The sequence below is a fragment of the Chanodichthys erythropterus genome, chromosome 4 (assembly GCF_024489055.1).
Source record: "Chanodichthys erythropterus isolate Z2021 chromosome 4, ASM2448905v1, whole genome shotgun sequence".
NCBI lineage: Eukaryota > Metazoa > Chordata > Actinopteri > Cypriniformes > Xenocyprididae > Chanodichthys > Chanodichthys erythropterus.
Window position 1 is genome coordinate 14,023,394 of NC_090224.1, and position 24,502 is coordinate 14,047,895.

General features: G+C 34.4%; 5 protein-coding genes across 6 annotated transcripts; 2 read left to right on the plus strand and 3 right to left on the minus strand.

The window, feature by feature from the left end:
* The first annotated feature begins 471 nt into the window (after window positions 1-471).
* On the plus strand, window positions 472-5,706 carry atf3 (activating transcription factor 3). Its single transcript, XM_067383148.1, has 4 exons — window positions 472-609; window positions 1,953-2,203; window positions 2,437-2,544; window positions 3,345-5,706. Exons 2-4 carry the CDS (start codon window positions 1,961-1,963, stop codon window positions 3,600-3,602), a joined length of 609 nt encoding a protein of 202 aa, XP_067239249.1. The 5' UTR covers window positions 472-609; window positions 1,953-1,960; the 3' UTR covers window positions 3,603-5,706.
* A 3,846-nt stretch (window positions 5,707-9,552) lies between these two features.
* On the minus strand, window positions 9,553-11,157 carry batf3 (basic leucine zipper transcription factor, ATF-like 3). Of its 2 annotated transcripts, XR_010894913.1 has the most exons (4): window positions 10,946-11,157; window positions 10,596-10,700; window positions 9,810-10,399; window positions 9,553-9,634 (listed from the first exon to the last, which is right to left on the minus strand). XR_010894913.1 is itself a non-coding variant. In XM_067383149.1 (3 exons), exons 1-3 carry the CDS (start codon window positions 11,018-11,020, stop codon window positions 10,217-10,219), a joined length of 363 nt encoding a protein of 120 aa, XP_067239250.1. In that variant the 5' UTR covers window positions 11,021-11,157; the 3' UTR covers window positions 9,559-10,216. The 2 variants fall into 2 exon arrangements, 1 of the variants encoding a protein (XP_067239250.1); XM_067383149.1 differs by having other exon boundaries at window positions 9,559-10,399.
* Window positions 11,158-14,193: 3,036 nt separating this feature from the next.
* nsl1 (NSL1 component of MIS12 kinetochore complex) lies at window positions 14,194-17,199 on the minus strand. The gene is made up of 6 exons (XM_067383150.1): window positions 17,032-17,199; window positions 16,340-16,418; window positions 16,139-16,266; window positions 14,916-14,970; window positions 14,728-14,795; window positions 14,194-14,554 (listed from the first exon to the last, which is right to left on the minus strand). The coding sequence occupies exons 1-6, from the start codon at window positions 17,197-17,199 to the stop codon at window positions 14,315-14,317; spliced, it is 738 nt and encodes a 245-aa protein (XP_067239251.1). The 3' UTR covers window positions 14,194-14,314.
* An 87-nt stretch (window positions 17,200-17,286) lies between these two features.
* On the plus strand, window positions 17,287-22,841 carry tatdn3 (TatD DNase domain containing 3). The gene is made up of 10 exons (XM_067384202.1): window positions 17,287-17,497; window positions 17,940-17,972; window positions 18,061-18,134; window positions 18,313-18,394; window positions 18,481-18,543; window positions 20,966-21,075; window positions 21,252-21,307; window positions 21,389-21,501; window positions 22,168-22,248; window positions 22,341-22,841. The coding sequence occupies exons 1-10, from the start codon at window positions 17,441-17,443 to the stop codon at window positions 22,470-22,472; spliced, it is 801 nt and encodes a 266-aa protein (XP_067240303.1). The 5' UTR covers window positions 17,287-17,440; the 3' UTR covers window positions 22,473-22,841.
* Window position 22,842: 1 nt separating this feature from the next.
* On the minus strand, window positions 22,843-23,313 carry LOC137019118 (spermatogenesis-associated protein 45-like). The gene is made up of 2 exons (XM_067384204.1): window positions 23,076-23,313; window positions 22,843-22,951 (listed from the first exon to the last, which is right to left on the minus strand). The coding sequence occupies exons 1-2, from the start codon at window positions 23,311-23,313 to the stop codon at window positions 22,932-22,934; spliced, it is 258 nt and encodes an 85-aa protein (XP_067240305.1). The 3' UTR covers window positions 22,843-22,931.
* Between the last annotated feature and the right edge of the window lie 1,189 nt (window positions 23,314-24,502).

Here is a 24,502-nt window from a genome sequence, read left to right on the forward strand (position 1 = left end):
AATGATCACATTTGAATACAAAATTTTTACTTGTGGACTTAATAAAAAGCTAAACAGACTAAATAAAATACACTGACCTTGGGATCAACTCTCCATCTTCATATAATTCTCCATTAACACACACACAAAAAGAGTGTTTAGCTAACAGAGTGAGAGGGATTTTCTGGTCTCATTCTGACCAGCTAGCCAGTCAATCTCTCCTCTCCCAAGTCTTTTATTTTTTTTTTTCATAACTATTCGGTACATGACATTTGAGCATTCCAGAGATCCCATGTCATTACACGGGTATGTCTTTATTTGCTCATTAGGTTAACATGTCAGCCTACGACTTCGATTCCTCCATTGTACGGGGAGGGCGGGGGTCTGAGCGTGCCCAGTTATGGTGCGCGCAGAGGGTTGCCTGATTGCATCATCGCAAAGACAGCTTTCCTGATACTATAAATAGGGTGACGTCACTCGCTCCGCCTCTAGTAGTAGTTCACGTCCTCCAGCCATTAAAAGGGGTGATGCAACGAGCCGGCGACAACTGTAACTTTACCAGCTGAGCGCGAGAACACTCCAGCCGGAGGAGAGCATCACAACACGCGCGTTTTATTCAGTCAAAACAAGGTGAGTGACAACATTGTTCCGCTTGTTGTTTATGGGTTTTGTTGGAACTGTTCGAGAACACACTGGAAAATGTCTACGCTCTGTTCTGATGAATCAACTCAGCCAGTGGGTTAAGCGATTGTATAGGTTAACAATCTTAATTTAAGCTACTTTATATTCAAAACGTTATTTTTTAGACTATATATAGGTTATTTATGTTGTAATGTATTTTTTTTCTTATCATAATCTTAGTTATCTTGTTCTCAAGAGTAGTTGCAAAACGTGCGGAACTGGGCTGCAATAACTCATGTTGTAATATTTGTATAACTGATTATCATATGTTGGCTACTTCTTTTGGCGAATCGTTTTAGCCAACTGTAAAAATATTTACCACAAAAACAGTTTACATTAACGACCAACACAGGATACAGTGTCACCGGATTAGAGCTTATTAAACCGTTAACGATGATAATTTGACAGGATTTTACTGATTATGTAGACCTGCATTGTATAGTTAGAGCATATATTTTACAAAATATTTGAGTATTGTAATTGAATGTAGTCGCATGACTTTTGAATAAAGCAGAAAGTGTGATATATGTAGGCTAAGCTATATGTAATACATCACTGTAAAAAAAAAAAAAAATACGATAAAATATTGACAACTGTGGTTGCCACTAAAAATAATGTGATGTTAAAAGCTTTACTATATATTTTACACTTCCTACGTTGTATGTTAATACTTGTTTTAGCTACTCAAATCTGTTTGTCATTGTAAATGTACTGAGAATAAGAGAATGTGTGATACAATTTAAGGCTTTAATGAGTTTCACTTTGATGAAAATTTGCTTCTGTAGCAACTGTGGACATATAATATAATAATAAGACAGAACACAGGTTTACAAACACAAATCACCTTAAGGGTAACACATATTGTATTAAAATTATACTAACAACTAACTTAACAATATAAGAGTCTACCCCTTCTTTCTCACTAAATCATAACAATATTTTACCATAAAAGTGTATTTATGGCCTTGCTAAATATATTTTTCAAATGTAAATAAAAATATTAATATTTTGAAATAATAAATGTATAAATATGTTTGATACAATTATATAAATTCATACTTTTTATTTCTAGAATAGTTTTACAATATTTTACAGAGCAAGTACATGTTTTTTTTTTTACAGTTATTCATTCAATAGGTTTTTACTGTAGCATTTTTTTTTTTTACAGTTAAGTCAGTAGTATAATATTTTATAGAGAAGGGAGGGGGTAGAATGTGTAACTGACTACAAAAAGTTTACTGTAATCTTTCCGTATTAGGACCATGAATTAAATCTTGCCTCATATGTTTTAGATTTCGGAATGATGCTTCAGCATCCTGGTTTGGGTCCCTTTGAGATCAGTGCATCAGCTTTGGTTCCCTGCCTCTCCCCGCCCGGCTCACTCACACTGGACGACTTCACCAACTTCACTCCAATAGTGAAAGAGGAGCTGCGCTACGCCATCCAGAACAAACGCATGTCCAACGGCATGAGCACCTTGACCTCTGATAGAGCGTGTATGAACAGCGAACGACCCACTGAACAACCTGTAATGAAGCGCGAGGTAAGAATGACTCATTTACAGTTATAACGTTTAAAACGAATGTAATTTCTTGTATTTCACATTGGTGATATTGAGTAACACATACGTAGCAAAGCCATGCTTGCACAATTCGCTTGTTCATCCACTTGTGGACCTGATTCAGAATCATTAGGTTGTTGCATAAAATCAATATTCATTATACAATTTGGGTATGTATATTTTTTTAATGTATGTGATAAATATTATAATTTCAGACCAATCCAGAGGAAAGTGAACGGAAAAAAAGAAGGAGGGAAAGAAACAAAATCGCAGCAGCAAAATGCCGAAACAAGAAAAAGGAGAAAACTGACCATTTACAAAAGGTAGTCTTTGTTATTTTCTCTAATATATAAATAATATTATATATTATATTTTTTCTAAATTTAATTTTTATATATATAAAAAATATAATTGAATTTATACATTTACATACATTTGTATATATAATTTAAAATATACATACATTTTATATATATATATATATATATAATTTACATTTAAAAAAAATTAAATTTATACATTTAAATACATTTATATATATATATATATATATATAATTTAAAATATACATACATTTTATTTATATATATATATATATATATATATATATATATATATATATATATATATTTTACATTTATAAAAAAATAAATGTATACACTTATATTTATATATAATTATAATTTTAATGATATCTAATATACATGTAATTTACATTTATAAAAAATACTATAATTTTAATATATATATATATATATATATATATATATATATATATATATATATATATATATATATATATATATATATATATACACAATTACATTTATAAAAAATATATAATTAAATTTATACATTTATATACATTTGTATATATAATTTTAAATATATACATTTTATATTTATATATATATATAATTTACATTTATAAAAAAGTAAACTTATACACTTATATATATTAAAATTATATATATAAGATTATATAATTATATATTATTTATTTATTTATTTATTTTAATTCATATTATTAATATCTAAAATATTTATTTAATATTTATAACATTACAAAAAATTAGAATTTTACACTCATTTATGTTCTACAAATTTTTTTTACTTTATTCAGGAGTCAGAGAAGTTGGAGTCCATCAATGCCGAGTTGAAAGCCCAGATTGAAGAGCTGAAGAACCAAAAACAGCAGCTAGTTTACATGCTCAACCTGCACAGGCCCACCTGTATTGTCCGTGCTCAGAACGGCCAGACCCCTGAAGATGAGAGGAAGCTCTTCATCCAACAAATCAAAGAGACCACCCTGCAGGGTCTGAATCTTACCACAAGTGGACCAACACACACCGCGATACCAACTAGCTGTGGGCATCTCTGAATCACAAACTGTACAGGCAAGAAGCTAATGGCTCCGCAGCCCTCGCCAAGGAACACTGGGAGGTTCACCCACGTTATAAAGGACTAAACACGGGTGCCTGCCATGCTGCCACTCAAGGTCGGTCTGAAGTACACTGAAAGAGACTGTTAAAGCACTGAAGTGTTGAAGGACGTCTGATGCGTTTTTCTCTTATTTAAATGTGTTCGTAAATGTATGATATGCTTTTTGTATGCACCAAAGCTTGATGTCATGTTGATGCTAGAACAACATGATTTCCTTTATTTATCAGCTTGTTGGTTAAATTAAACCCTGGCGGTGTGTTTGACAGCAAGTACTATTCTAGTGAGGGGGAAAATGTAGTGATTTGTGTGTATCTTTTTCAATTTTTGGCAGACATACAGGGTGATGAATGAAGTTGTTTAGTTTAGTTACATATTTATCTGTGCCCTCTGCCTTGTTAAGTGTCCACATAACATGCCACGTGAAGTATTTCAAGCTGCTACTAATCTCTCAGGACTTGGTCTATATATATTACAGGAAACTCTAACTAAAACAGATAAAATAACAGGGAAGTCGACGCGGAGTGGACTTTGAGACGCTACTTACAAGGAAGTCCCTACCCTTCACCACTGAAAGCCTATCTATCACCTCACCCATCTGACTCTATCGTTGTTACAATGCTGTGAGCAGGAGGGTCTGCGTTTATCAGCACACTGTAAAAAAAGAAAGAAAAAAAAGGAAAAAAAGAGTGTTTTTGTGCTTTTAGCAAGGACATACTTATTTTCTGATGTATACTGTAGCTGTGTGTTGTTATTGTCTAGATGCACAAACTTCTACACTCCCAGCTAACATGAAAAATGTTCTCAGAACGTTCTGACAAGGTTCTCTCGAAGTCACGAGCAAACGTTCTTCCAGTAACATTAATAATAGAATGTTCTTTCAAAGCTATGTGGTTTATAATATTGTTCTCAAAATGTTGTTTATACATTGTTCATGGAAATGTTTTAGTTTGTCTACTTACAACTTGTTTCAGAACAATCAGAGAACATTCAAAAGTAACGTTCCCATAATGTTTGCAAACATTTTTTAAATGGAACATTCCAACACAATCTCATGGCAATTCGTATGTATTTGACGAGGTGGCTAATTCGTACAACCTCACTCGAACAAATTTGTCAGAATTTTGCTAAATGGTATGTATTTTACGAGTTGCCCAATTCGTGTGAATTCGTACGAATGACCTACCCCTAACCCCGCCCCTAAACCTACCCATCACCCAAATTAGCCACCACGAGATAGCTTAGTGTTAAACATTCCCTTAATGTTTGCATAACCAAGAAACCTTTGAAAAAAATGTTAACAAATTTTAAAGTTTCAGAAAACATTCAAAAATAACGTTTTCGTAACTTAATGGGAATGTTAGCAAAACGTTCTTAGAACATTTTTGTGAGCTGGGCTTATCCTAAATGAGAAAAAAAAAAGAAGCTTAAAATATTTTATGTAATGTTTAAACTTTTCAACGTAAAGCTCTTAATAATTGTCTTGCTATGTTCCTGGATCATGTGTCAAGCAATTTTAGTGTCACGCCATGTTGTTAGTAAAGGGACACATACCACAAGACATCTGATCAGGCAGTGTGACTGCATTGCTTAATATTACACAAAGGTGTAAGAAATTTTAAAAACATCACTCCATTTCTACCAGACAGAGGAAAATCCCTTATTGTTTCACAAACTTCTGCCTCTTGTTTTTGAGTATAGTCTAAATTTATGTTTTGTCATGTACTGAAAGCTTAAGTGACGCAGGCGTCAGGTAGCTTTTTCCTTTTTTTTTTGTATTTGTTCAAACAGGCATGCCACAAACTGTGGTACTACTGACATTTAATGTGTAATAAAGACACATTGCGGTTAAAACAGGTTTTATCCATCACGCCATTTCTGTCCACATCAAAGTGTTCAAGTGCAATTGCTACCAGAAGTCATGATTGAGAAGATAATGGCCTGCAACATTCAATTGCATATTTATATGAAATATATATATATATGGCTTCATTTTGACTGTCCGTTGTTTGTTTTTGATACTTTATTAATAAAAAATGATCCCATTTGAGTCATACTTTGCTGTCATTATTGAAGTCAAATGTGATTAAGAGACAACCAGATTGCATCAGAAGAGGCAACACCTGAACATTGTTACTTTTTAAAGCGTACTCGACGTGTTCAAAAAAAGCAGTTGTGTTGACATATTTGCTGTAGGGCAAGTCCACACATGTATAACCTGAGAGACGTGCTGACTGTAACGCTTAGGTTGATTGAGTTCCTCCAGCCAGAGAGCAATGATTCGGCAGATTTGCAGATTTTAATGATTATTACTGTTAAAGTGGGCGGTTCAAGGGAAACACATATTGTGTTTTGTAATTGATTAAAGATGAGGATAGCACTGGAAGGCTTCTAGCAAAATTCATTGGAAAGCTCAAAACTGCTAAGGAACTCTTGGCTTTGGCAATACCTGCATGTGTTTTGGTAACTCCCTTTTTGGGGAAAAATACGGGAATTATTCAGAATTCTGAATAATTGCTAGTAAATGCCTTGGTTTGTTTTTCTAAAAACTATTCTAGAAAAAAACGTGGTTGTACAGGAACTAAAAGTACCTTTTAAGCATTTCTCTTTGAGAGGGAGTAACTTAACATGACTATCATTGTTTTAGCAGTGATAAAAACACACACACATACACACATAGAGACACTGCCTAACTGTCAGTGGTTATCAATAGAAAATACATCATCAGTGGCTTTTTAATGCAATGTTGTAGAACTTCTACCAAATATATAATTAAAAGATCGTACTTCTTTTTATTGTTAAAGTTCTAAGAGGCTTTTTTGTCAAATGACAAAATGAAAATGGCTGTTAATTCTAATATGGCACTAAATAAATAAATTAAAATAAGGTTCCAAGGTTGATATTCTCTGCCAGAGTCTCCGAAGAGTTAAATATCTTATATGGTCATAGATAATCTTACTATTAAATTATAAACCATCATTGCTTTGTGCTCCATCCTTTCCATGATCCACAATACATAAAAAACGTCCCTTTTATTCTTTGTATCTGCTGTGCTCCAGTTTACTTTGAACTCGAGTCATTTTTTTTGCTTGTCCCTTAAATCCCTTAAAGTGGAAAACATATTTATGTGGCAATCAAGTCTGAGTTGCTGCTCATTGCTTCATCACTGATGTCAAACATGTGATAATAAACTCTCAGAAATTACTCCTGGATAACTTCCACCTTTTTTTCAGAAAACATACCATATTTTGCCCATAAAGAAGAAACTGTATTATCATCAACAGGAATCAAACACTCTTTGTTCACATTTGTTTCCTAATCAGTGCACAGAAATGAATTTGAGTCATTATTTGTGATTCTAATTCAGATATGAATACACTTTTGTAACTAAATGATCACCTTACAGAACGCATAATATGGGACATGCATATTTTGAGTGCGAAATAAACTTTTTCTGATTTCTAATCTATCCATACAATATACATGCGTGTGATTGCGCTCCTTTGACATCTTACACTGAGCTGTCAGTGAACCCGGTCACAAACACCATGACCTGACTTTCACAGTAATTCAAGTGCACTTTGCCCTGCCAGAATGTGAGCCAACATGGTCACAGCCCTTGGCAATTAATGCAATAAGCGGAAACTTCTTATTCTGATGCAACCTTTTAAAGTGTTGCAATGGAATCTTTAGATGTCAAAAAAGGGTGTTGTAATGATATTTCAAACATTTGGACATGATTATAATGATTTTTAAAGTTTTGATGTAATGCGTTCATGACTGACAGGTTTTTAACCTGTAAGATCGCAGGAATGCTTTACTCCAGTCTGTGTAGTGTTGATATTACTTTTGTTTTCCCTTGGCCCATGTAGATTAAATGGATAGTTCAACCAAAAATGAAAATTCTGTCATTATTTACTGACCCTCAAGTTGTCCCAAACCTGTATGGATTTCTTTCTTCTACTGAACACAAAAGATGATATTTTGAAGAATGTCGATAACCAAACAGATTCTGGTTCTCACTGACTTCCATAGTATTTTTTTTCTTTTCATACTTTGGAAGTCAATGGGGCCCATCAACTGTTCAGCGGACGACAGAAATTCATACAGGTTTGGAACATCTATAGAGGGTGAGTAAATAATGACAGAATTGTAATTTTTGGGTGCACTAAACTTTTAATGAATGCATAAAGCGAACAATCTAGAACACTTCCTTCCCAGTTCAATGGAAATGTCCCTTCTATTTACCAGGGGGGAGATCAAGGAAGTGTATAGGTTCAATGGGAACTTCAATGTCCACATTCTTCTTCAAGTTCCTGTAAGGTTTCCAAGAGTTTTTAGATGTGAGGGCTGAGGGCAACCACCTACATTCGCTACCAGGAACGTTGATAAGGAAGGAAAAGTTACCTCAACAGAATTTTCTGCCGCGAGGCGAAGAAGCTCAAGACACACCCCTGATTTCCCATTTCACAACACGCATTTGCATGCGCCTCTATTCAAATTTGAAAACATATTCACTTTAAAGATAATGCTAAACAGTTTCTGATAATCTTTTCTACTTCCTTCTATTTTCGTGTAGTGACGAGAAGAGCCTTTTACAGCTGTGACAACAACCCGAACTTTTACGATGTAGCCTATAGACTACATAACATTTGTTGCAAATATTGATTACATTGATTATATACAAACTATATCTATTTTTCGGTATATTTATAATTTATAACTGATTAAATATATAGATTAAATAAAATATTTAGATAAAAAAAAAATCATTTTAATGCATGTTCATTAGCAGTGTGTCCACTAGAGGGCATAACAATCAAGGAATTGTAGTAGGCCACAAAAAGACATCAATCAGAGCACATTTCAGACGACATCAGACTATATGTAGTCAGTCTACTGTATCTATCTATCTATCTATCTATCTATCTATCTATCTATCTATCTATCTATCTATCTATCTATCTATCTATCTATCTATCTATCTATCTATCTATCTATCTATCTATCTATCTATCTAATGTCCAATAAAATATTCAAAGACCCTGCTGTCTAAGATTATATAACTCAATTATATACAAGATTATATGAGGCTGGCTTAATGGTGTACATTTTTTAGACTATGTTTTTAAGACTTTTTTAAGACATATGCTGAAGCCCCCAGTGGTCATTTATTTAAAAATCATCCAAAGAAGAAATATTTTACGGAACTTGCTCTGAGTCTATGAAACCCTGTAACTGAAACTCTTGATATTTTGGGAAAAGGTTCAAATCCAGGTATACAGACCTCTGTGACCAGAAAGTTAATAGAAGTGTTAGTTTCATTGCCATTTGGATTCATACAGGTTCTACCATACTGTACATACCAGAAGACCCAATTATGTGTGTAAAATTTTTATATTTTATATTTTTTATATTTTTGCAAACTGAGGCTGTGCATCGTTGTAATTGCTGCAGTAATTTCCTAATTCCCAAATTAAAATTAAAGCAATACTTTTTTCTGTAGAAACTATATCCTTTACACTCATGCTAAACAATTCCATGTGTGCTAGCATAGTCATAAACAAACAAATATATCAATTATACTAAAACTTTCTCTGTTTTATAAGGTTTTGTTTTTTTGACATTCTCTAGCAATGCTTTTTGGCTTTAACGTTTTAAAACGAAAGTCAACAGATCCATGTGGAACTCTAGGACTTTTCAGAAGAGAATAGAAAACTGGAAGAGAAATATGGAAGTGTGTACCCTGCATTGGTTAGGAAGGTAAGTCCATGGGGGTTTGAGGAAGTGATACACTCAAGAAAAAAAATCTGAACACCATTTTACCGCAACCACCCCCAGATATGGTTTCAACACAAATGAGAGGAAAAAAAAAAACACTACACATTTAGTCCTTTTCTGATTTGATGACCTTATTTTAATAGAAATTGTATCACTATTACAATTGAAGTAATACTGGATTTCAATCTGCATCTGCGTCACAAAAAAAGTAATTCCTTTTGATTAAAATAAAATTCATCTTCTTCTTACAATACACACCCACAGCAAAACATGACCAAGCAAGACAGAATAGTAACACTGCCATTTCTGGTTATTTGTAATAGTGCAGCCATAACAAAAGCGGCTGTAACAGAGTTTTGAAACTAACCTTTAGTATTTTGGTCGGATAGGTTCTCATAAAGCAGAAGTCCATTTTCGCATGTCGTTCATTCACAGTCCACTAACTGTGGTATAACAGATGGTTTAGTTAGTGGTTATTTACTCTATCACAGTAAATACCAAAAGTGGAAGTATTCACGTGAGGCATGGCCCTGGGAAAAGTAACATATGACTATAGAGATTCTGTATTCTGAACGAAACCTGTCAAAAACGCAAAAGAGAAAGTTCGAGCATGAATTAATCATTCAACTGCATGCTAACGGAAAACACTGCATACTGAACTCACAGGTTAATACTTTCGAATAAAAAGCATAAAAACTGCATGCCGCTAGTATGCACGAATCACTTGTATTAAAGATAATTAGCTTAATTTATCCTTAAATTGAAATTCCGACATCAGATGTGAATGTCTTGTGGCACTGTCCCTGTGGACCTTGTTGTTGAGGTCATACCACAGTTCAAGACAGGGCACAAAGGCTCATGGGCTTTGAGGGCATCTGTTAAGCGTTGCTGTTCCTCTATCAAAAGCTGGACTTCCTTCCTCAGCAGGCTGTTCTCCTGTTCCAGACACTCATACGCCTGGTTACACAAAATTTCAGTATATTGAGTCAAAAACCACATCAATCACATTGGGCATTTGGTGTATTTTCCAATGTCTGCCCATATATCTGTATGGGGCAAAATAAACGTTACATCTGCAGTTTACTGAGAGGAACAAACACTTCAATCAACATCTTCTACATTCTATACAGTATATAATATGCAGGTGGCAAACCTCGTGCAACTCGTCAGCTCTCTGGGTTTGTCTTTTGCGGCTCCTCTGGGCAGCAACTCGGTTCTTTTCTCTTCTTTTCAACCTTTTCTCATCATCATCAGAGCTCTGAATAACAATCATATGTTGTAGAAGTTATGATGTGTTTACATTACTGTGCAGGATTATTGTATTAGTAAACCATAAAATCATTTTGAGTGGCACAGATCCAAAAGATGTGAATGCATGTTAGATTGAAAGTCTGATTTGTAAGTTATGTAGACTACATTTTTTACATATGGTCTCATTAATAACATTGTTTATGCGTTTGTAATTATTTAAAGAAAAGAAACGGGCGTAAAGAAGTAACATACCTCACTCTTTCGAAACAACCGTAAAGCTGGAGCATCACTTCGAGTAAAGTTACTTGTCGCATTGAAAAGTGACATGGCAGGTGCAGGAGAGCACGAGCACAGTGAAGATTTACGTCCACTAAACTAGATTGAAAATTAAAGCAAATTACGAGGCTGTGTTAATTAGCGCAAAGTTAGCCATTTTTAAACTGTCAGTCAACGTGCTACAGTGACATTAGTGATTTCTTGCAAATGCCATCGGCGGATGTTCTTTGAAGTCACGTGGTGCTCTCGAGGACGCCAGTAACTTGTCAATGTGAATGTTTTCGCTTTATGGTCATTCCACGAAATGACCGTTTTGAAATGGTGCTTTTTAATTTATTTTTAATTTAAACATTTTATGAGGCAAACAAATAAGTTACATTACGTTACGTTAATAGCCTACGGTGGCATGTGACTTATAAAAGGTAACATGATTTGACAGTTTTAGTTCATTTAGCCATTATTGTGCTCGGAAGTTATGGCACTATAATGGGTTTATTAGAAATAGAATTGAATTCAATCCATTTACTTTACAAATGTGTCAGTTTAATGACTAAAAAAAGACTTCATAATTAAAAATATGATGTATACAGTGCTCAGCGTAACAGTTTAAACAATATCTCAATGAACACAAAAACAATTTCCAAAATGTTGACAAGACTAAGTTTAATATAACATATGTTCAACTTATAACATGAAAGATTACACATTTTTCAGTTTTACTCAAATTAGGGTGATGCAAAAATGAGTACGCCCCACAACAAAAACTGCTACATCTAGTACTTTGTATGGCCTCCGTGATTTTTAATGACAGCACCAAGTCTTCTAGGTGTGGAATGAACAAGTTGGTGACATTTTCAACATTTTTCGTTCTTCAGGAATGAGCTCCGGATGCTGGATGGAGAGTGATGCTCAACTTGTCTCTTCAGAATTCCCCATAGGTGTTCGATTGGGTTTAGATCAGGAGCCACTGAATCACTTTCACCCTGTTCTTCTTCAGAAATCCAACAGTGGTGCAGAGGTGTAAAGTACTTGAGTAAATGTAATTAGTTACTGTACTTGAGTATCTTTTTGGCTACTTTTCTAGTTGTATTGAGTATTAAAGAGATCGGCAACTTTTTCCCTCTACTTGACTACATTTTTGAGCAACTAAATGTACTTTTTACTCCACTACGTTTGTGATAAGTAATGCAATTACAAATTACATTTTTCATGGCAGCTAACTTTTCTGCAGCAGTTTGTTTCTGATATAAAGAAGCGATATCACTATCTAAGGGCATTGAAGGTACTATATCTTGTGCATTTTGCCTTTTCTCATCCAAAACTTGTCATCAAGGTTACTTTATGTGAATCTGAGTGCATTAGCAGGTAGTTGCTGATCGTGGATGTTTGATTTATTAGATGAGGAAATGACTGCAGCTGGTGATGAGGCTCAAACCAGCACATACAGTAGACTTTGAAGGATATTGGTTTACTTATGACCTTTCTGTGTACTTGAGCTCAACTGAGACTTGAAAGTTTGTAGAGGTTTAAAAGGTTGTTGTGTCGACCTTGATTTATTGCAACATTGAGGTGTTCAGTTTTATTTTGATTTTAGAAAATAAACTTGATTTCTCATCTTACAAATCAATTGTTTCTTATTTTCACTGGCATGTCTCTCAGGACTAGTGCATCTCTGAGCCTACATTCAGCATGAGTAAAATACTGTTAAACTCAGATACTTTAAGACTTTTACTCAAGTCGTATTGGAATTGGTTACTTGTAACTTGTAATTGAGTCATTTTTGATGTAAGGTATCAGTACTTTTACTCAAGTATGGTTTTCAGGTACTCTTTACACCTCTTGTCATGTTGGAAAAGTGCACGACGACCAAGGGCACAGAGTGATGGTAGCATCTTCTCTTTCAGTATAGAGCAGTATATCTGTGAATTCATGATGCCATCAATGAAACGCAGCTCTCCGACACCAGCAGCACTCACATAAGGACACTGCCACCACCATGTTTCACTGTAGGCACCATGCATTTTTCTTTGTATTCCTCACCTTTGCAACACCAGACAGTTTTGAAGCCATCAGTTCCAAAAACATTTATCTTGGTTTCATCACTCCAGAGTATAGAGTCCCAGTAGTCTTCATCTTTGTCAGCATGGGCCCTGGCAAACTCTAGGTGGGCTTTTTTGTGCCTGGGCTTTAGGAGAGGCTTCTTTCGTGGACGGCACCGCATGCCATTCCTCTGCTGTACTGTGTCACTGGAAATAGTCACCCCAGTTTGGCTTTCTACTTCTTTAGATAACTGCAGTGAACTTGCATGCCGCTTTTCTTCAACCCTTCTCATCAGCAGACGCTCCTGTCGAGGTGTTAACTTCCGTGGACGACCTGGACGTCTCTGTGAGATGGTTGCAGTTCCATCTTTTTAAAATTTTTGTACCACTTTTGCTACAGTATTCTGACTGATAAGTAAAGCTTTGCTGATCTTCTTGTAGCCTTCACCTTTCTGGTGTAAAGAAATTGTTTTCTTATTCAGGTCTTGTGACATTTCTCTTCCATGTGGTGCCATTGCTGACAGCATGAAATGGGAAGGAGTTTTAACACCCTTTTATAATCAGCTGTCTGCTGGATACCTGTGCAATGAATAATTAGCCTCACCTGTGGTTGAATTCTTGTTAAATTAGACATTTGTAGTGTAAAATGTAGCTTTGCTCCAGAAACTTTCAGTGGGGTGTACTCATTTTTGCATCACCCTAAATTGAGTAAAAATGAAAAATGTTTAATCTAACATATTATTAACCGTACTTTCATGTACAGAAGTTATATTAAACTTAGTCTTGTCACCATTTCGGAAATTGTTTTTGTGTTCATTGAGATAGTTTAAAATGTTACTTTTCAAAGGGGGTGTACTCATTTACGCTGAGCACTGTACATGTATTCCTCCACCCTATTGGAGAAACTAAAAGACATAAAAAAAGACTTACTAAAAAAAAAAGTGTCAGATCTTCCTTTGTTCATGAAGGATACAAAAGGAACTGTTTCAGTCAATGATATGATAATTGGTTCATTTAATAAAAAAGTGCCAGTTAATTTTGAAACCAACACTGGTAGACCAAGAACACCTTGTGGTATGAACCTGAACCACATCAGCAGCACAACACTTCTCTAAAAATTTAATTTATTGGATTTAATGGAAAAAGAAAGTGGTGAAACTATACACACAACACATTTTTTACCAGAATATTTATTTACATTAAATGGGTAAGAAGCGGCATACAAAACACTTATATAGTAGCTGGTGTCAATGCACTCCCATACCGCCCTTCTCCATTTCCACAAAAATGTACAAAGATATACACATTAAATTACATTTGCATCAGTCTTTTGGATGATTTTTGAAGCAGGAACATAGTCTGCACTGTATTCTGAATCAGAAGCAGCTCTTTTGATGCTAGAAGGAAGTCTGTGGTGAAGGTCTAGACAGACATCTCCGACTGAGCTGCCGAGCACTTCTCTGTAGACTTCCACCGTCTCCGCTGAAGGCTGCATGTCAAGAACCTGACGCAAGCCCTCAGCTGCCTGCTTTAGACTTTTTAGAGACTGAACAGAATGGAGGAAAATGATGCATGTTAATACAAATGTATTTTATCTATAATTACTGAGACTTTCAGCTCATTAGTATACTTAAAGATTTTTTTTATCTTAATTGGAGAAGCACATTGTAACATGTAATTCAGAAGCACTTTATATAGATAATTATCATTGATTTGTACCTTCATAACCGTACTGGCTTGTTTGAACATTGTTGGTGCAGCAGCTGATACATTTCTGATGATGGTGTCTGTGAAAACCATGTTTAACAGGTACTTATTAATATTGCATAAAACACTGTTTGTACCACAATATACTCTTGCTAAAATAAATAAGTAATTATTAATAAAAAAACTGATGGGGCAAACACCATGAGCTGGGTCCGGCTTTATGTCTTGTGGCTTCACTGCCTGTTCATACAAACCCTAAAATAATGGAGGAAGAGTAAAAACATATAAGCTACATTCACACAGCAACATCAGGGGATTCAGTCTTCTAGGAGCTGTTCAATACAGTGTAATAAACTTTTAGCATCAAAGTGTATTGCATTTTTTATCCCAGTATCTCATTTGAGTTATAGCAAACACAAAAGCTTATTTTTAAACATATTAGGACATCTAGTGGCCAGAGGTGGAACATCTACATTTTTAACAATTTACAGAATGTGATGAGTGAATAGTTCCAATTATAAAAGAAATAATAAATAATAAAGACTAATATAATTTTTTCTAATGTTATTATTTTAATAATTGATTATTTGATTGTGTTTTCTTTAGAAGAATGTTTCTTTAAATATACTGTCAGTTCAAATTTTTTTTTTTTTTTAAAAGAAGTCTCTTATGTTCACCAAGGCTGCATTTATTTGATTCAAAATACAGTAAAAACAGCAATATTGGGAAATATTTTTAAAATTTGAAATAACTGTTTTCTATTTGAATATATTTTAAAATGTAATTTATTCCTGTAATGGCAGAGCTGAATTTTCAGCATTTTTTGATGATCAAAATAAAGGCAATTATCTGAAATAGAAAGCTGCAACATTATACACTATCGTTCAAAAGTTTGGAGTCAGTAAGAATTTTTAAAATTAATTTTAAAGAAATGAACATTTTATTCCGCAAGGATGCAGTAAAGGTGACAGTAAAGACATTTATAATGTTACAAAAGCTTTCTAATTCAGATAAATGCTGTTGAACTTTATATTCATCAAAGAATCTGGAAAAAATGCACACACCTGTTTTCAACATTGATAATAATCAGAAAAATGTTTCTTGAGCATCAAATTAGCATATTAGAATGATTTCTGAAGGATCATGTGACACTGAAGACTACAGTAATGATGCTGACAATTCAGCTTTGCCATAACTGGAATAAAATGCATTTTAAAATATATTCAAATAGATAAATTTTAATAATATTTCACAATATTACTGTTCTTACTGTATTTTGGAACAAATAAATGCAGCCTATGGAACTTCTTTTAAAAACATAAAAAAATCTCACAGATCCCAAACTTTAACGGTAGTATACACACACATAGACTTATAATTATTCGTGTAATGGAGTTAGAAATGAAAAAACAGCATGTCTTACCAGAAGTTTCCTCTCTGCTCTTAACGATCGCACAACCTGGTTGCGTATTTGTTTTGGGTAAGAACTGCGTTTGCAGGCGGTCTCTACAATCTTCTCATCCAGAATGTCATTTACTGTGCTCTCATAATCTAAATATTACAAAAGAATATTGATTCATAATGTCGACATAATATGTTCTCTGAAACCGTGACAGTAACTTACCTTCACAATATTCCTCTGACGCCTCGTCCCATGACAAGCCACCAATAACTATATTTTCTTGTACTACGAACTCAAAATTCTAAAAGAGACAAATAAAGTGAATATAAGAAAAACAAAGAATACAAAAAACAAAAAAACAAAACACATTTGAGTAAATGAGCTTTGAGTTTAGAACTACAGCCACAGTTGCAAATAATAAAAGTCGATATCATAAGTAAATAAGTTAAAAAAAAAAAAAAAAAAACATACCAAAAACAGATGTTGTTACTATAGAAAAACTACTAAAGAGGATTAGGGCCAAGCAAGAAAAATAAATAAATAAAACCATCTCGAGATTAAAGTTGTTAAATTTCGAGAAAAAAGTCGAAATAAAATGTTGAGAATAAAGTCGTTAAATTACGAGAAAAAAGTCGAGATAAAATGTTGAGAATAAAGTCATTAAATTACGAGAAAAAAGTCGTTAAATTATGAGAACAAATTCGTAATTTAACGACTTTTTTTCTCATAATTTAATGACTTTATTCTCAACATTTTATCTCGACTTTTTTCTCGAAATTTAACAACTTTAATCTCGAGATGGTTTTATTTTTTTATTATTGCTTGGCCCTAATCCTCTTCTGTAAAAAACAATGGTAAACTTGATAAGGACAAGAATAATTCAAGTGACATATCTTTTATGTAACTAGACTTACCACAACCATTTCTTGCAACAGTTTGTCTTTATCTTCCGGAGAAATGTGGCACTGGCCATCGAGCAACTTTTTAAATAAGTCTTTATACTTTTCAAGCTGATCACGAACAATTTTTTTTGACTTGACATTTACTCTAAAATCCGCCGCGCTCGCACGTTCGTCCTCCATGACTGCCGCTTATTTTTCAAAATAAACCCTGGAAACGGAAGCAGCAGATTCACAGTGTGTTACTACGAAACAAACCCTGAAAAACAGTTAAGCGGAAGAAGCGTTCCAGTCTCCACGCAATCGTGAATACGCCAAACGGACAGAAATCATGAAACCAAAACAACGAGTGATTTAAAAATAAGGTTATTTATTTGAAGAGAAACAGAAACAGTGCTCAAAATATTTTATATACACTAAAATCATGGCTAGAGAGTTAATTGACTGTCACTGTCACCTGTCAGCAAATGAGTTTACACAGGTAAGAAAACTCATGCAGTCATCAAATTCATTGCGAAAGACTTATCTTAAAGTAATAACCACCAGAGCAGGTCTTTATTGTCTTATCTGTCACTTCTTATAAATGTGTTACAGCCCTACTGAAAAAAAGTTACACTTAAACCAGCCTAAGCAGGTTTGCTGGTCTCAGTGTGTTTCAGCTGGTAGTTTAGAACCAGTGTAATTCTTTTGCCATAGTACAGTATACTTATAGTAAACTAGGCCACTTTTTGACAATAATCAAAACAAAGACAAATGTTTCCATATAGTGTTTTATGTAAACTGTTGTATAGGCTATGTATGTCATCAGTATCATTGTGATTATGTAAACTATATACAGACAAATGATTTGTTGCTACACCAAGCAGAAATCAAGTGCACAGTGATACAGTTACAGAAGTTATTTTTATATTTTTTCCCCCTAGGACATAGACGATGTACTTCTGAGAGCTAAAAAGGTAAGCTTTTGTCAAAGAAATGAATAAAAGCTGATAAACAAGACTCAGATGTCGCAACAATGGCCCCTTCTGTTTAATGTAATTGTAGGCTGGAGTGAAAGCTCTTGTGGCGGTTACAGAGGGAGCCAGTGAGTTTGAGAAAGTTATTCACTTGTCAAAAATGTAAGTTGAACACAACCTCTCATGTATCAACAAAAGCTTTGGATGAAAACATTCTCACTTAGGAGGATCTCAAAATCACCATGTTGCCTTTAGAATGACAAAGTTTCATTTGCACCACGTATGCTTACACAGCACCGGACACATGCAGCTTTACTAATATTTAATGTTTTTCATATAGCTATCCTGGTTTTGTGTTCCCTTGTTTTGGCATTCATCCCCTTCAAGAGTCAGGGAGTGACTTGCACAGTGTCAAGGTTCAGGTGAATATGACATAAAATAACAAAGAAAGATAGTTTTACTGTGCTTCATGACCTTGGTGCAAAAAATATTAGTTTTGTTTTGACAGGACCTGGAGCCAATCCTTCCTTTGTTCCAGAGGCATAGAGATAATATTGTTGCGGTTGGAGAGGTAAAGTATGAAAGTGTCTTGGGAAATTATATTAAATAGACACTATTGGGGATTTTTATAATATTATTTGAATATTAATTTGAATGATTTGACCCAACACTCACCAAACCAAAATAAAGCATTCAGCTTACTTTAAATACATAGTTTTATACCTTCTTAATGGACCTTATAGTCTTGTAACATAGAAGTAGGGAAATCATTTTTAAAGGGATAGTTCATCCAAAAATGAAAATTCTGTCATTAATTACTCACCCTCATGTCGTTCCAAACCCGTGAGATTTTCGTTCATCTTCGGAATGCAAATGAAGGTCTTTTTGATGAAATCTGAGAGCTCTCTGTCCCTCCAGGCTTAGTCCAAAATTTCTGAAGCGGCTCGATCGCTTTATATGATGAACAGATTTAATTTAGGCTTTGATGTATGAGTTGATGAATGTTTATATGTGAATGAAAGACTAAATTCAATCTGTTCATCATATAAAGCGATCGAGTCTCTTCAGAAAATTTGTACTAAACCACTCAATTCATATGGATTAGTTTTACGATCTCTTTATGAGCTTTTTGAAGCATCAAAGTTTCAGTTGCGTAGCTGTCTATGGAAGGACAGAAAGCTCTCAGATTTCATCAAAAATATCTTCATTTGCATTCCGAAGATGAACAAAGGTCTTACGGGTGTGGAACGACATGAGGGTGAGTAATAAATGACAGAATTTTCATTTTTGGGTGAACTGAAATTAGTCCTAAGAAACTTGGGTAAAGTTGGTTTTATATTCGCACATTCGGACATCCGTATTCAATAGCCTTGTTAATCACACTACATTGGACATTCATTGGACATTCACAAGTAAATATGCTATTAAAACAATACTTGCCTATTTTGATCAACTGTGAAAAATGTTGTAATTTGACAATCGTTGGTTGTCAAAATCCTGGCGCTGCTTAAAATTTGCAAACATTAATTTATTGCACATTTACTGGAAAGTCTGAATTTATCAGAAGTCTGAATGTGCGAATATAAAACCAACTTTACCCAAGTTCCTAAGTGAGAAAAAGTAAAGGAGGCCTCGGCAAACTTCCAAAGGGGCTTCAATATGACTTAAAATGCTTTAAAATAAGTCAAAACGAGCATTAAAATAAGTCAAAACAACTAGATGTAAATGATATGAAAACAAACTAAATAGATATTTATTATTTTAAATCATGCCCTTAACAACTGTTTTTTTTTTTTTTTTCCTTTTGAAGAACTCTAATAGAGTGCCTCAGGGATGACGCGTTTTTGTAGGCAAAACCCGGAAGTGAGTTCGCATTTTAGGACTTCCAGTTCCAACGCCGTAAAGTCTATGGGTTTTTTGAATGGGTTTTTGCTAAATCGCCTGAAATAAGGTCTGTGGTTAACAAAGCCTCTAAATATTTTCACGTTTTGATCTATGACATAAATCACACCAGTTATAACCCGCTTGTGATTTTTTTTTAAACTTTTAATGTGTCTTAAAATCTAACAATGCTAACAAATTGCTAAAAGGGACTACTTCCTTTGGCGGGGACTTTAGATGTCATCATGACAAACAGGACATTTGGACAGCATTTCTCATGAAAAAGTGGATAAGTATTCATACACAGCGCATATATAATCAGTGAGCATGTTTTTAAATAGAGTTGTTTTCTAAATACAGTTTGAGGAAGCTTGGTGGTGACGACGTTGATCTGTGACCATGGTGTGCTGTAGTCCGATTATAGCCTACTGTTAGCTTTTTATATCTGATGACTTTATTTAGGCTTCAAAATCTATAAATGTTGTGTTAACTTGTAAAGATTATCTTGATAGACAAAACGTGTAAGTGGCATAACCCTTTGTTAAACACAGAGCTTATTTTCTCGATTTTCCAAAAGTCTATGGGAAAAATGAATAGGCTTTCAGTCGAGGGAACCCGTGCGCCGCTAACTTCCGGGTTGGCCTACAAAAACGCGTCATCCCTGGGGCACTCTATTCCCATGGTTTTGGAAAACCTGGCTGTACGAGCAAGCCTAATTTCAAAAGTGTGATTTCTAGACCTGGGGAAAAAAATAATAATAATAATGTAAATAACTAAAATCTTGTAACTCAGTGGGCATTTTTAATTATTTTTTTTTTTAAATATTTTCTTTTTTTCTAGTTGTAAAAAAAACTAACATATTTTATCAGTAGAAACTGGGAGTAAAAAAAGCATTATCCTTAATGCTTATCCAGTAAATCATATAAAATGAAAAAGGTCATGGCACCTTCAAATATTGTTGTATACAATGGAGGGTCTTGGAGTCAAAAAGAACCACTGGTCTAGGGATATTAAAATAAGACTAGGCCTCACATTCCTGAAGTTGATTTTGAATCTCAAGTCTCAATATTGTACTAGTTGAACTACTTTGTGTGTTTTTTTTCTCTCCACAGATTGGTCTTGACTTTACCCCCTGGTTTGCAAATACTAATCAAGATCGTGATGAACAGATAAAAGTCTTTATAAAACAACTTGAAATATCTAAAGAACTGGATTTACCAGTGTGAGTGGCAACATGACATTTTATTACAGAGTAACAGGAAATCATACAAGCAGCCCAGAAATGTTTGCACAATTTGCCTCATTGTAACATTACTTTGCATAGCAACATATATTGTACATCCTGAACGGACAGTTCTTTTTGCAGCCTCTTCAATGCTCTTATCACTTGTCTTGAAGGAATGTACATTCCCGCTCAGCAGCCAAGGTTACTATAGCCACAATGAAAGAACTGGGTAAGAGCAATTAGCTAGCAAATCATTGTGTCTCTGTGACCTTTCTGAATTTCTTGCGTAATTCTGCTTTTATGTCTTTAGGGATTAGACAAGCATTATTGCATAATTTTGCTGGGAAGCCATCGGTTGCTATGGAAGGGGTTCAGGCTGGATTCTACTTCTCCTTTCCTCCTGCCGTCAGCAAAAACGAGCAGGTTGGATAAAGATTCTCTTTTAATAACCATGCTCTTCTGCCATAAAGTCATAAATAAGTATAAGTATGCAATAAAGACATGAAACATGTGTCAATGAATCTCAGATGACCCTGTTGCACGTCACATGCCATTTCACTGCAAATATTAGCACATCCTGTACACAGAATGTATTTTTTAACTGGAAATGTATGAATTATTTAAACGTGTATGGACCTTATGTAACAGACATAGAGTTTGACAAAAGTTTTGTTTTCTTTAAAGGTTTAATTCACCCAAAAATGAAAATTCTGTCATTAATTACTCACCCTCATGTCGTTCCACACCCGTAAGACTTTCATTCATCTTCGGAACACAAATTAAGATCTTTAATGAAATCTGAGAGCTTTCTGTTCCTTCATACAACCACTTTCACATGGTGAAGTCACATGGATTAGTTTAATGATGTAATTTACTAACTTTCTGTGGCTTGAAAGTGGTAGTTGCGTTGGCTGTCAATGGAGGGACAGAAAGCTCTCAGATTTCATCAAAAATTGAATTCATTTCTGTTCTGAAAATCAACAAAAGTCTTATGGGTTTGGAACGACAAGAGGATGTGTAATTAATGACAGAATTTACATTTTTGGGTGATCTAACCTTTTAATATATTATACTGTACTTTAAATACAGAGAGCAAAGTTAATCAGACAGATTCCACTGGAACACATTTGCCTTGAGACAGACTCTCCAGCCTTGGGGGTTGACAAACATGTAAGTCCTAACCTGTTATAATAATCCAATTTTTATGTATCACTGAAATGTTTTGAACCTCACTGCCTGTGTTTTTCCTTTTACTGCTCTAGGTTAGAAATGAACCCGGAAACATAATAATCAGCTGTGAATACATTGCAAAAGTTAAGGGAATATCTTCAGATGTAGTTATGGAAGTCACAACACAAAATGCCCTTCGATTGTTTTCTAAGTTAAAAACCTAGAATAATTTATTATCTTATTTAATTTTATAAATAAAGAACTCACTCAAAAACCAATTGGTTTTATCCATGCACTCAAAATGAAGTCTGGAGTCTGAAGCTTTTAAGCTACAAAAATGATGTAAGTATCACAAAAGGATCAATTAGATTAGTGACTGTCAGGCCAGCTTTGTTTTGTGAACAAATTTTCCCCAACAAAGATTTTATTTTCTGTTTCTATCAAAAGAAAGACATTCATACAGGTTTTGACATGAGTATGATGGGCAAATGACAAATTTTTAATTTTTGGGTGAACTGTCTATTGCTTTAATTGTGACTTTGTTAACATCATTGTATTTTATACGTAAATGGTTTAAATAAAAAAATAAACCACTATGTTTTATTGCCAGATTGTTTCATTATACATTTTTATTACTGTCTGTAGAAAAACATTTGCTTTGCACTGAGGTTGATTGCAGTTCCTCACACCAGGTGAGCTTTATCTGGAAGGATAAAAGTAGACCATATTTTATTTCATCTCATAAAGCATGCAAAATGCTACCAATGCTATTTAAAGTATAGCTAACTTTCCCAACAAGTTTAAAACCAATTTGAGGTTCATCTTACAGCCGTCTTCAAAGTGTCTCCGCTCGGGATGTGTAGTGTTGTTGCTGCTGCCCATCCAGGAGCACCGCTGCTCGGGACGCGCAGTCTGCAGCCCGCTGAAGTCACAGCTGTTTCTGAGGTGACAACGGAAGTGTTTCCTTTCAGGTAAATTCCAGAACCTGCTGGTTGTCTCTACGCGACACCACGTCTCTCTCTGCATATTAAACTCATACAGTTGGTCTTGCTTTGATTTTGACATGTTATTATACGTAGGCTAGGCTACTTGTTAAGTCGAAATAGCATATGGCTAGTTCAGTCGTTAATGTTTAGAAAAATGTAACCATGGTAACCACGCATGGAGCCTACATGTAATGTGTCCAGAGGTTACATATTTCAAAATTAACTTAAATTTCAGAGTTCGCTGTAATTTCGGTCGTGTTCAACTTGTTTTGTGTAGCGATTGATTCTATTTGACATGTTAATAATAAAAAATAATTAAAAAAAAGAATGATTTTTGATATCCTCTCTATCTATATAAATCTTAACAGTTAGGACTTAATTCGCGTCAATGGAAAGCATATTTACACTCTCTGAATCGTTGCCTATTCTCTATATAGTGCACTATGTGCCATTCATCATAGAAACTAGTAAATGTGTGAACAAATAAATGACCGATTTCAGCCGCAGCTTCAGTGTCTTTTGGTAGTGTAGGAGGGGGCAGGACTTCAGATTCTAGAGAGCATTTGATTGGACAGAAGATTTGATGAGAAGCTGAAGTGCGATGTGATGTCATGAAATTCGTGATCCATTTTAGCGGAAGTGAACGACTGTAGGTGCGTCCCAATTCGTACTTGTGCAATATTCTATGACGTTTTTTAAGTATAAATAGTGCGAGTAGTGCGTTCACACAGAAAATTCCAAAAAGAAAAAGTGCACTTTAAATACCCGGATGATGCACTTATTTAACGGAAAAAATGAAGTGTGGAATGTTGGACACTTCGTGCACTCAACTGTCGCAGCTTTAATTATGTAGTGGAGGGGAAGGGAGGATCGGACTCCGTTGTTAAATGACAAAATAACCTTATACAATTCACGCACTACATGGATGAGTGCATAGTGCATAAGTACATAGTGTATAAGTGCATAGTGTATAGTGCGTCATTTGGGACGCAACTTGTAAGTTTTGAATGCTAATATCTCAATGTAAATTTTGTCATTGTTTTGGAACACACTTACTTATAACACTAACATATTCATACTTAAAGCTAAAAAACTTAAATTTTGATTTCAGGGGGGCTTTAAGAGAGATTTCCAAACCGTCTTTATAAAGCAAAATTAAAACAGTAACGTCAATTTCACTTGACCTAAGTTTAAAAATTGTGTTAAACATATGTAATTCTTTTACATTGTCACGCTTTTAACAGCTTTTTTTTTTCTTCTAAAAGTCT

Bases quoted from the DNA above. Each gene is read 5' to 3' on its own strand.
- atf3 (XM_067383148.1), top strand. From the start codon at position 1,961: ATGATGCTTCAGCATCCTGGTTTGGGTCCCTTTGAGATCAGTGCATCA. The intron at 2,204-2,436 runs GTAAGAATGACT...TTATAATTTCAG, and splicing joins AACCTGTAATGAAGCGCGAG to ACCAATCCAGAGGAAAGTGA. The intron at 2,545-3,344 runs GTAGTCTTTGTT...TACTTTATTCAG, and splicing joins AAACTGACCATTTACAAAAG to GAGTCAGAGAAGTTGGAGTC.
- batf3 (XM_067383149.1), bottom strand. From the start codon at position 11,020: ATGTCACTTTTCAATGCGACAAGTAACTTTACTCGAAGTGATGCTCCA. The intron at 10,701-10,945 runs GTATGTTACTTC...ATTGTTATTCAG, and splicing joins GGTTGTTTCGAAAGAGTGAG to AGCTCTGATGATGATGAGAA. The intron at 10,400-10,595 runs GTTTGCCACCTG...TTGTGTAACCAG, and splicing joins GAGCTGACGAGTTGCACGAG to GCGTATGAGTGTCTGGAACA.
- nsl1 (XM_067383150.1), bottom strand. From the start codon at position 17,199: ATGGAGGACGAACGTGCGAGCGCGGCGGATTTTAGAGTAAATGTCAAG. The intron at 16,419-17,031 runs GTAAGTCTAGTT...TGTCTCTTTTAG, and splicing joins TGTTGCAAGAAATGGTTGTG to AATTTTGAGTTCGTAGTACA. The intron at 14,796-14,915 runs GTGTTTGCCCCA...TGGTTTTCACAG, and splicing joins AAAGCCGGACCCAGCTCATG to ACACCATCATCAGAAATGTA.
- tatdn3 (XM_067384202.1), top strand. From the start codon at position 17,441: ATGGCTAGAGAGTTAATTGACTGTCACTGTCACCTGTCAGCAAATGAG. The intron at 17,498-17,939 runs GTAAGAAAACTC...TTTTCCCCCTAG, and splicing joins CAGCAAATGAGTTTACACAG to GACATAGACGATGTACTTCT. The intron at 21,308-21,388 runs GTAAGAGCAATT...TTATGTCTTTAG, and splicing joins AGCCACAATGAAAGAACTGG to GGATTAGACAAGCATTATTG.
- LOC137019118 (XM_067384204.1), bottom strand. From the start codon at position 23,313: ATGTCAAAATCAAAGCAAGACCAACTGTATGAGTTTAATATGCAGAGA. The intron at 22,952-23,075 runs GTAAGATGAACC...TTATCCTTCCAG, and splicing joins GAGACACTTTGAAGACGGCT to ATAAAGCTCACCTGGTGTGA.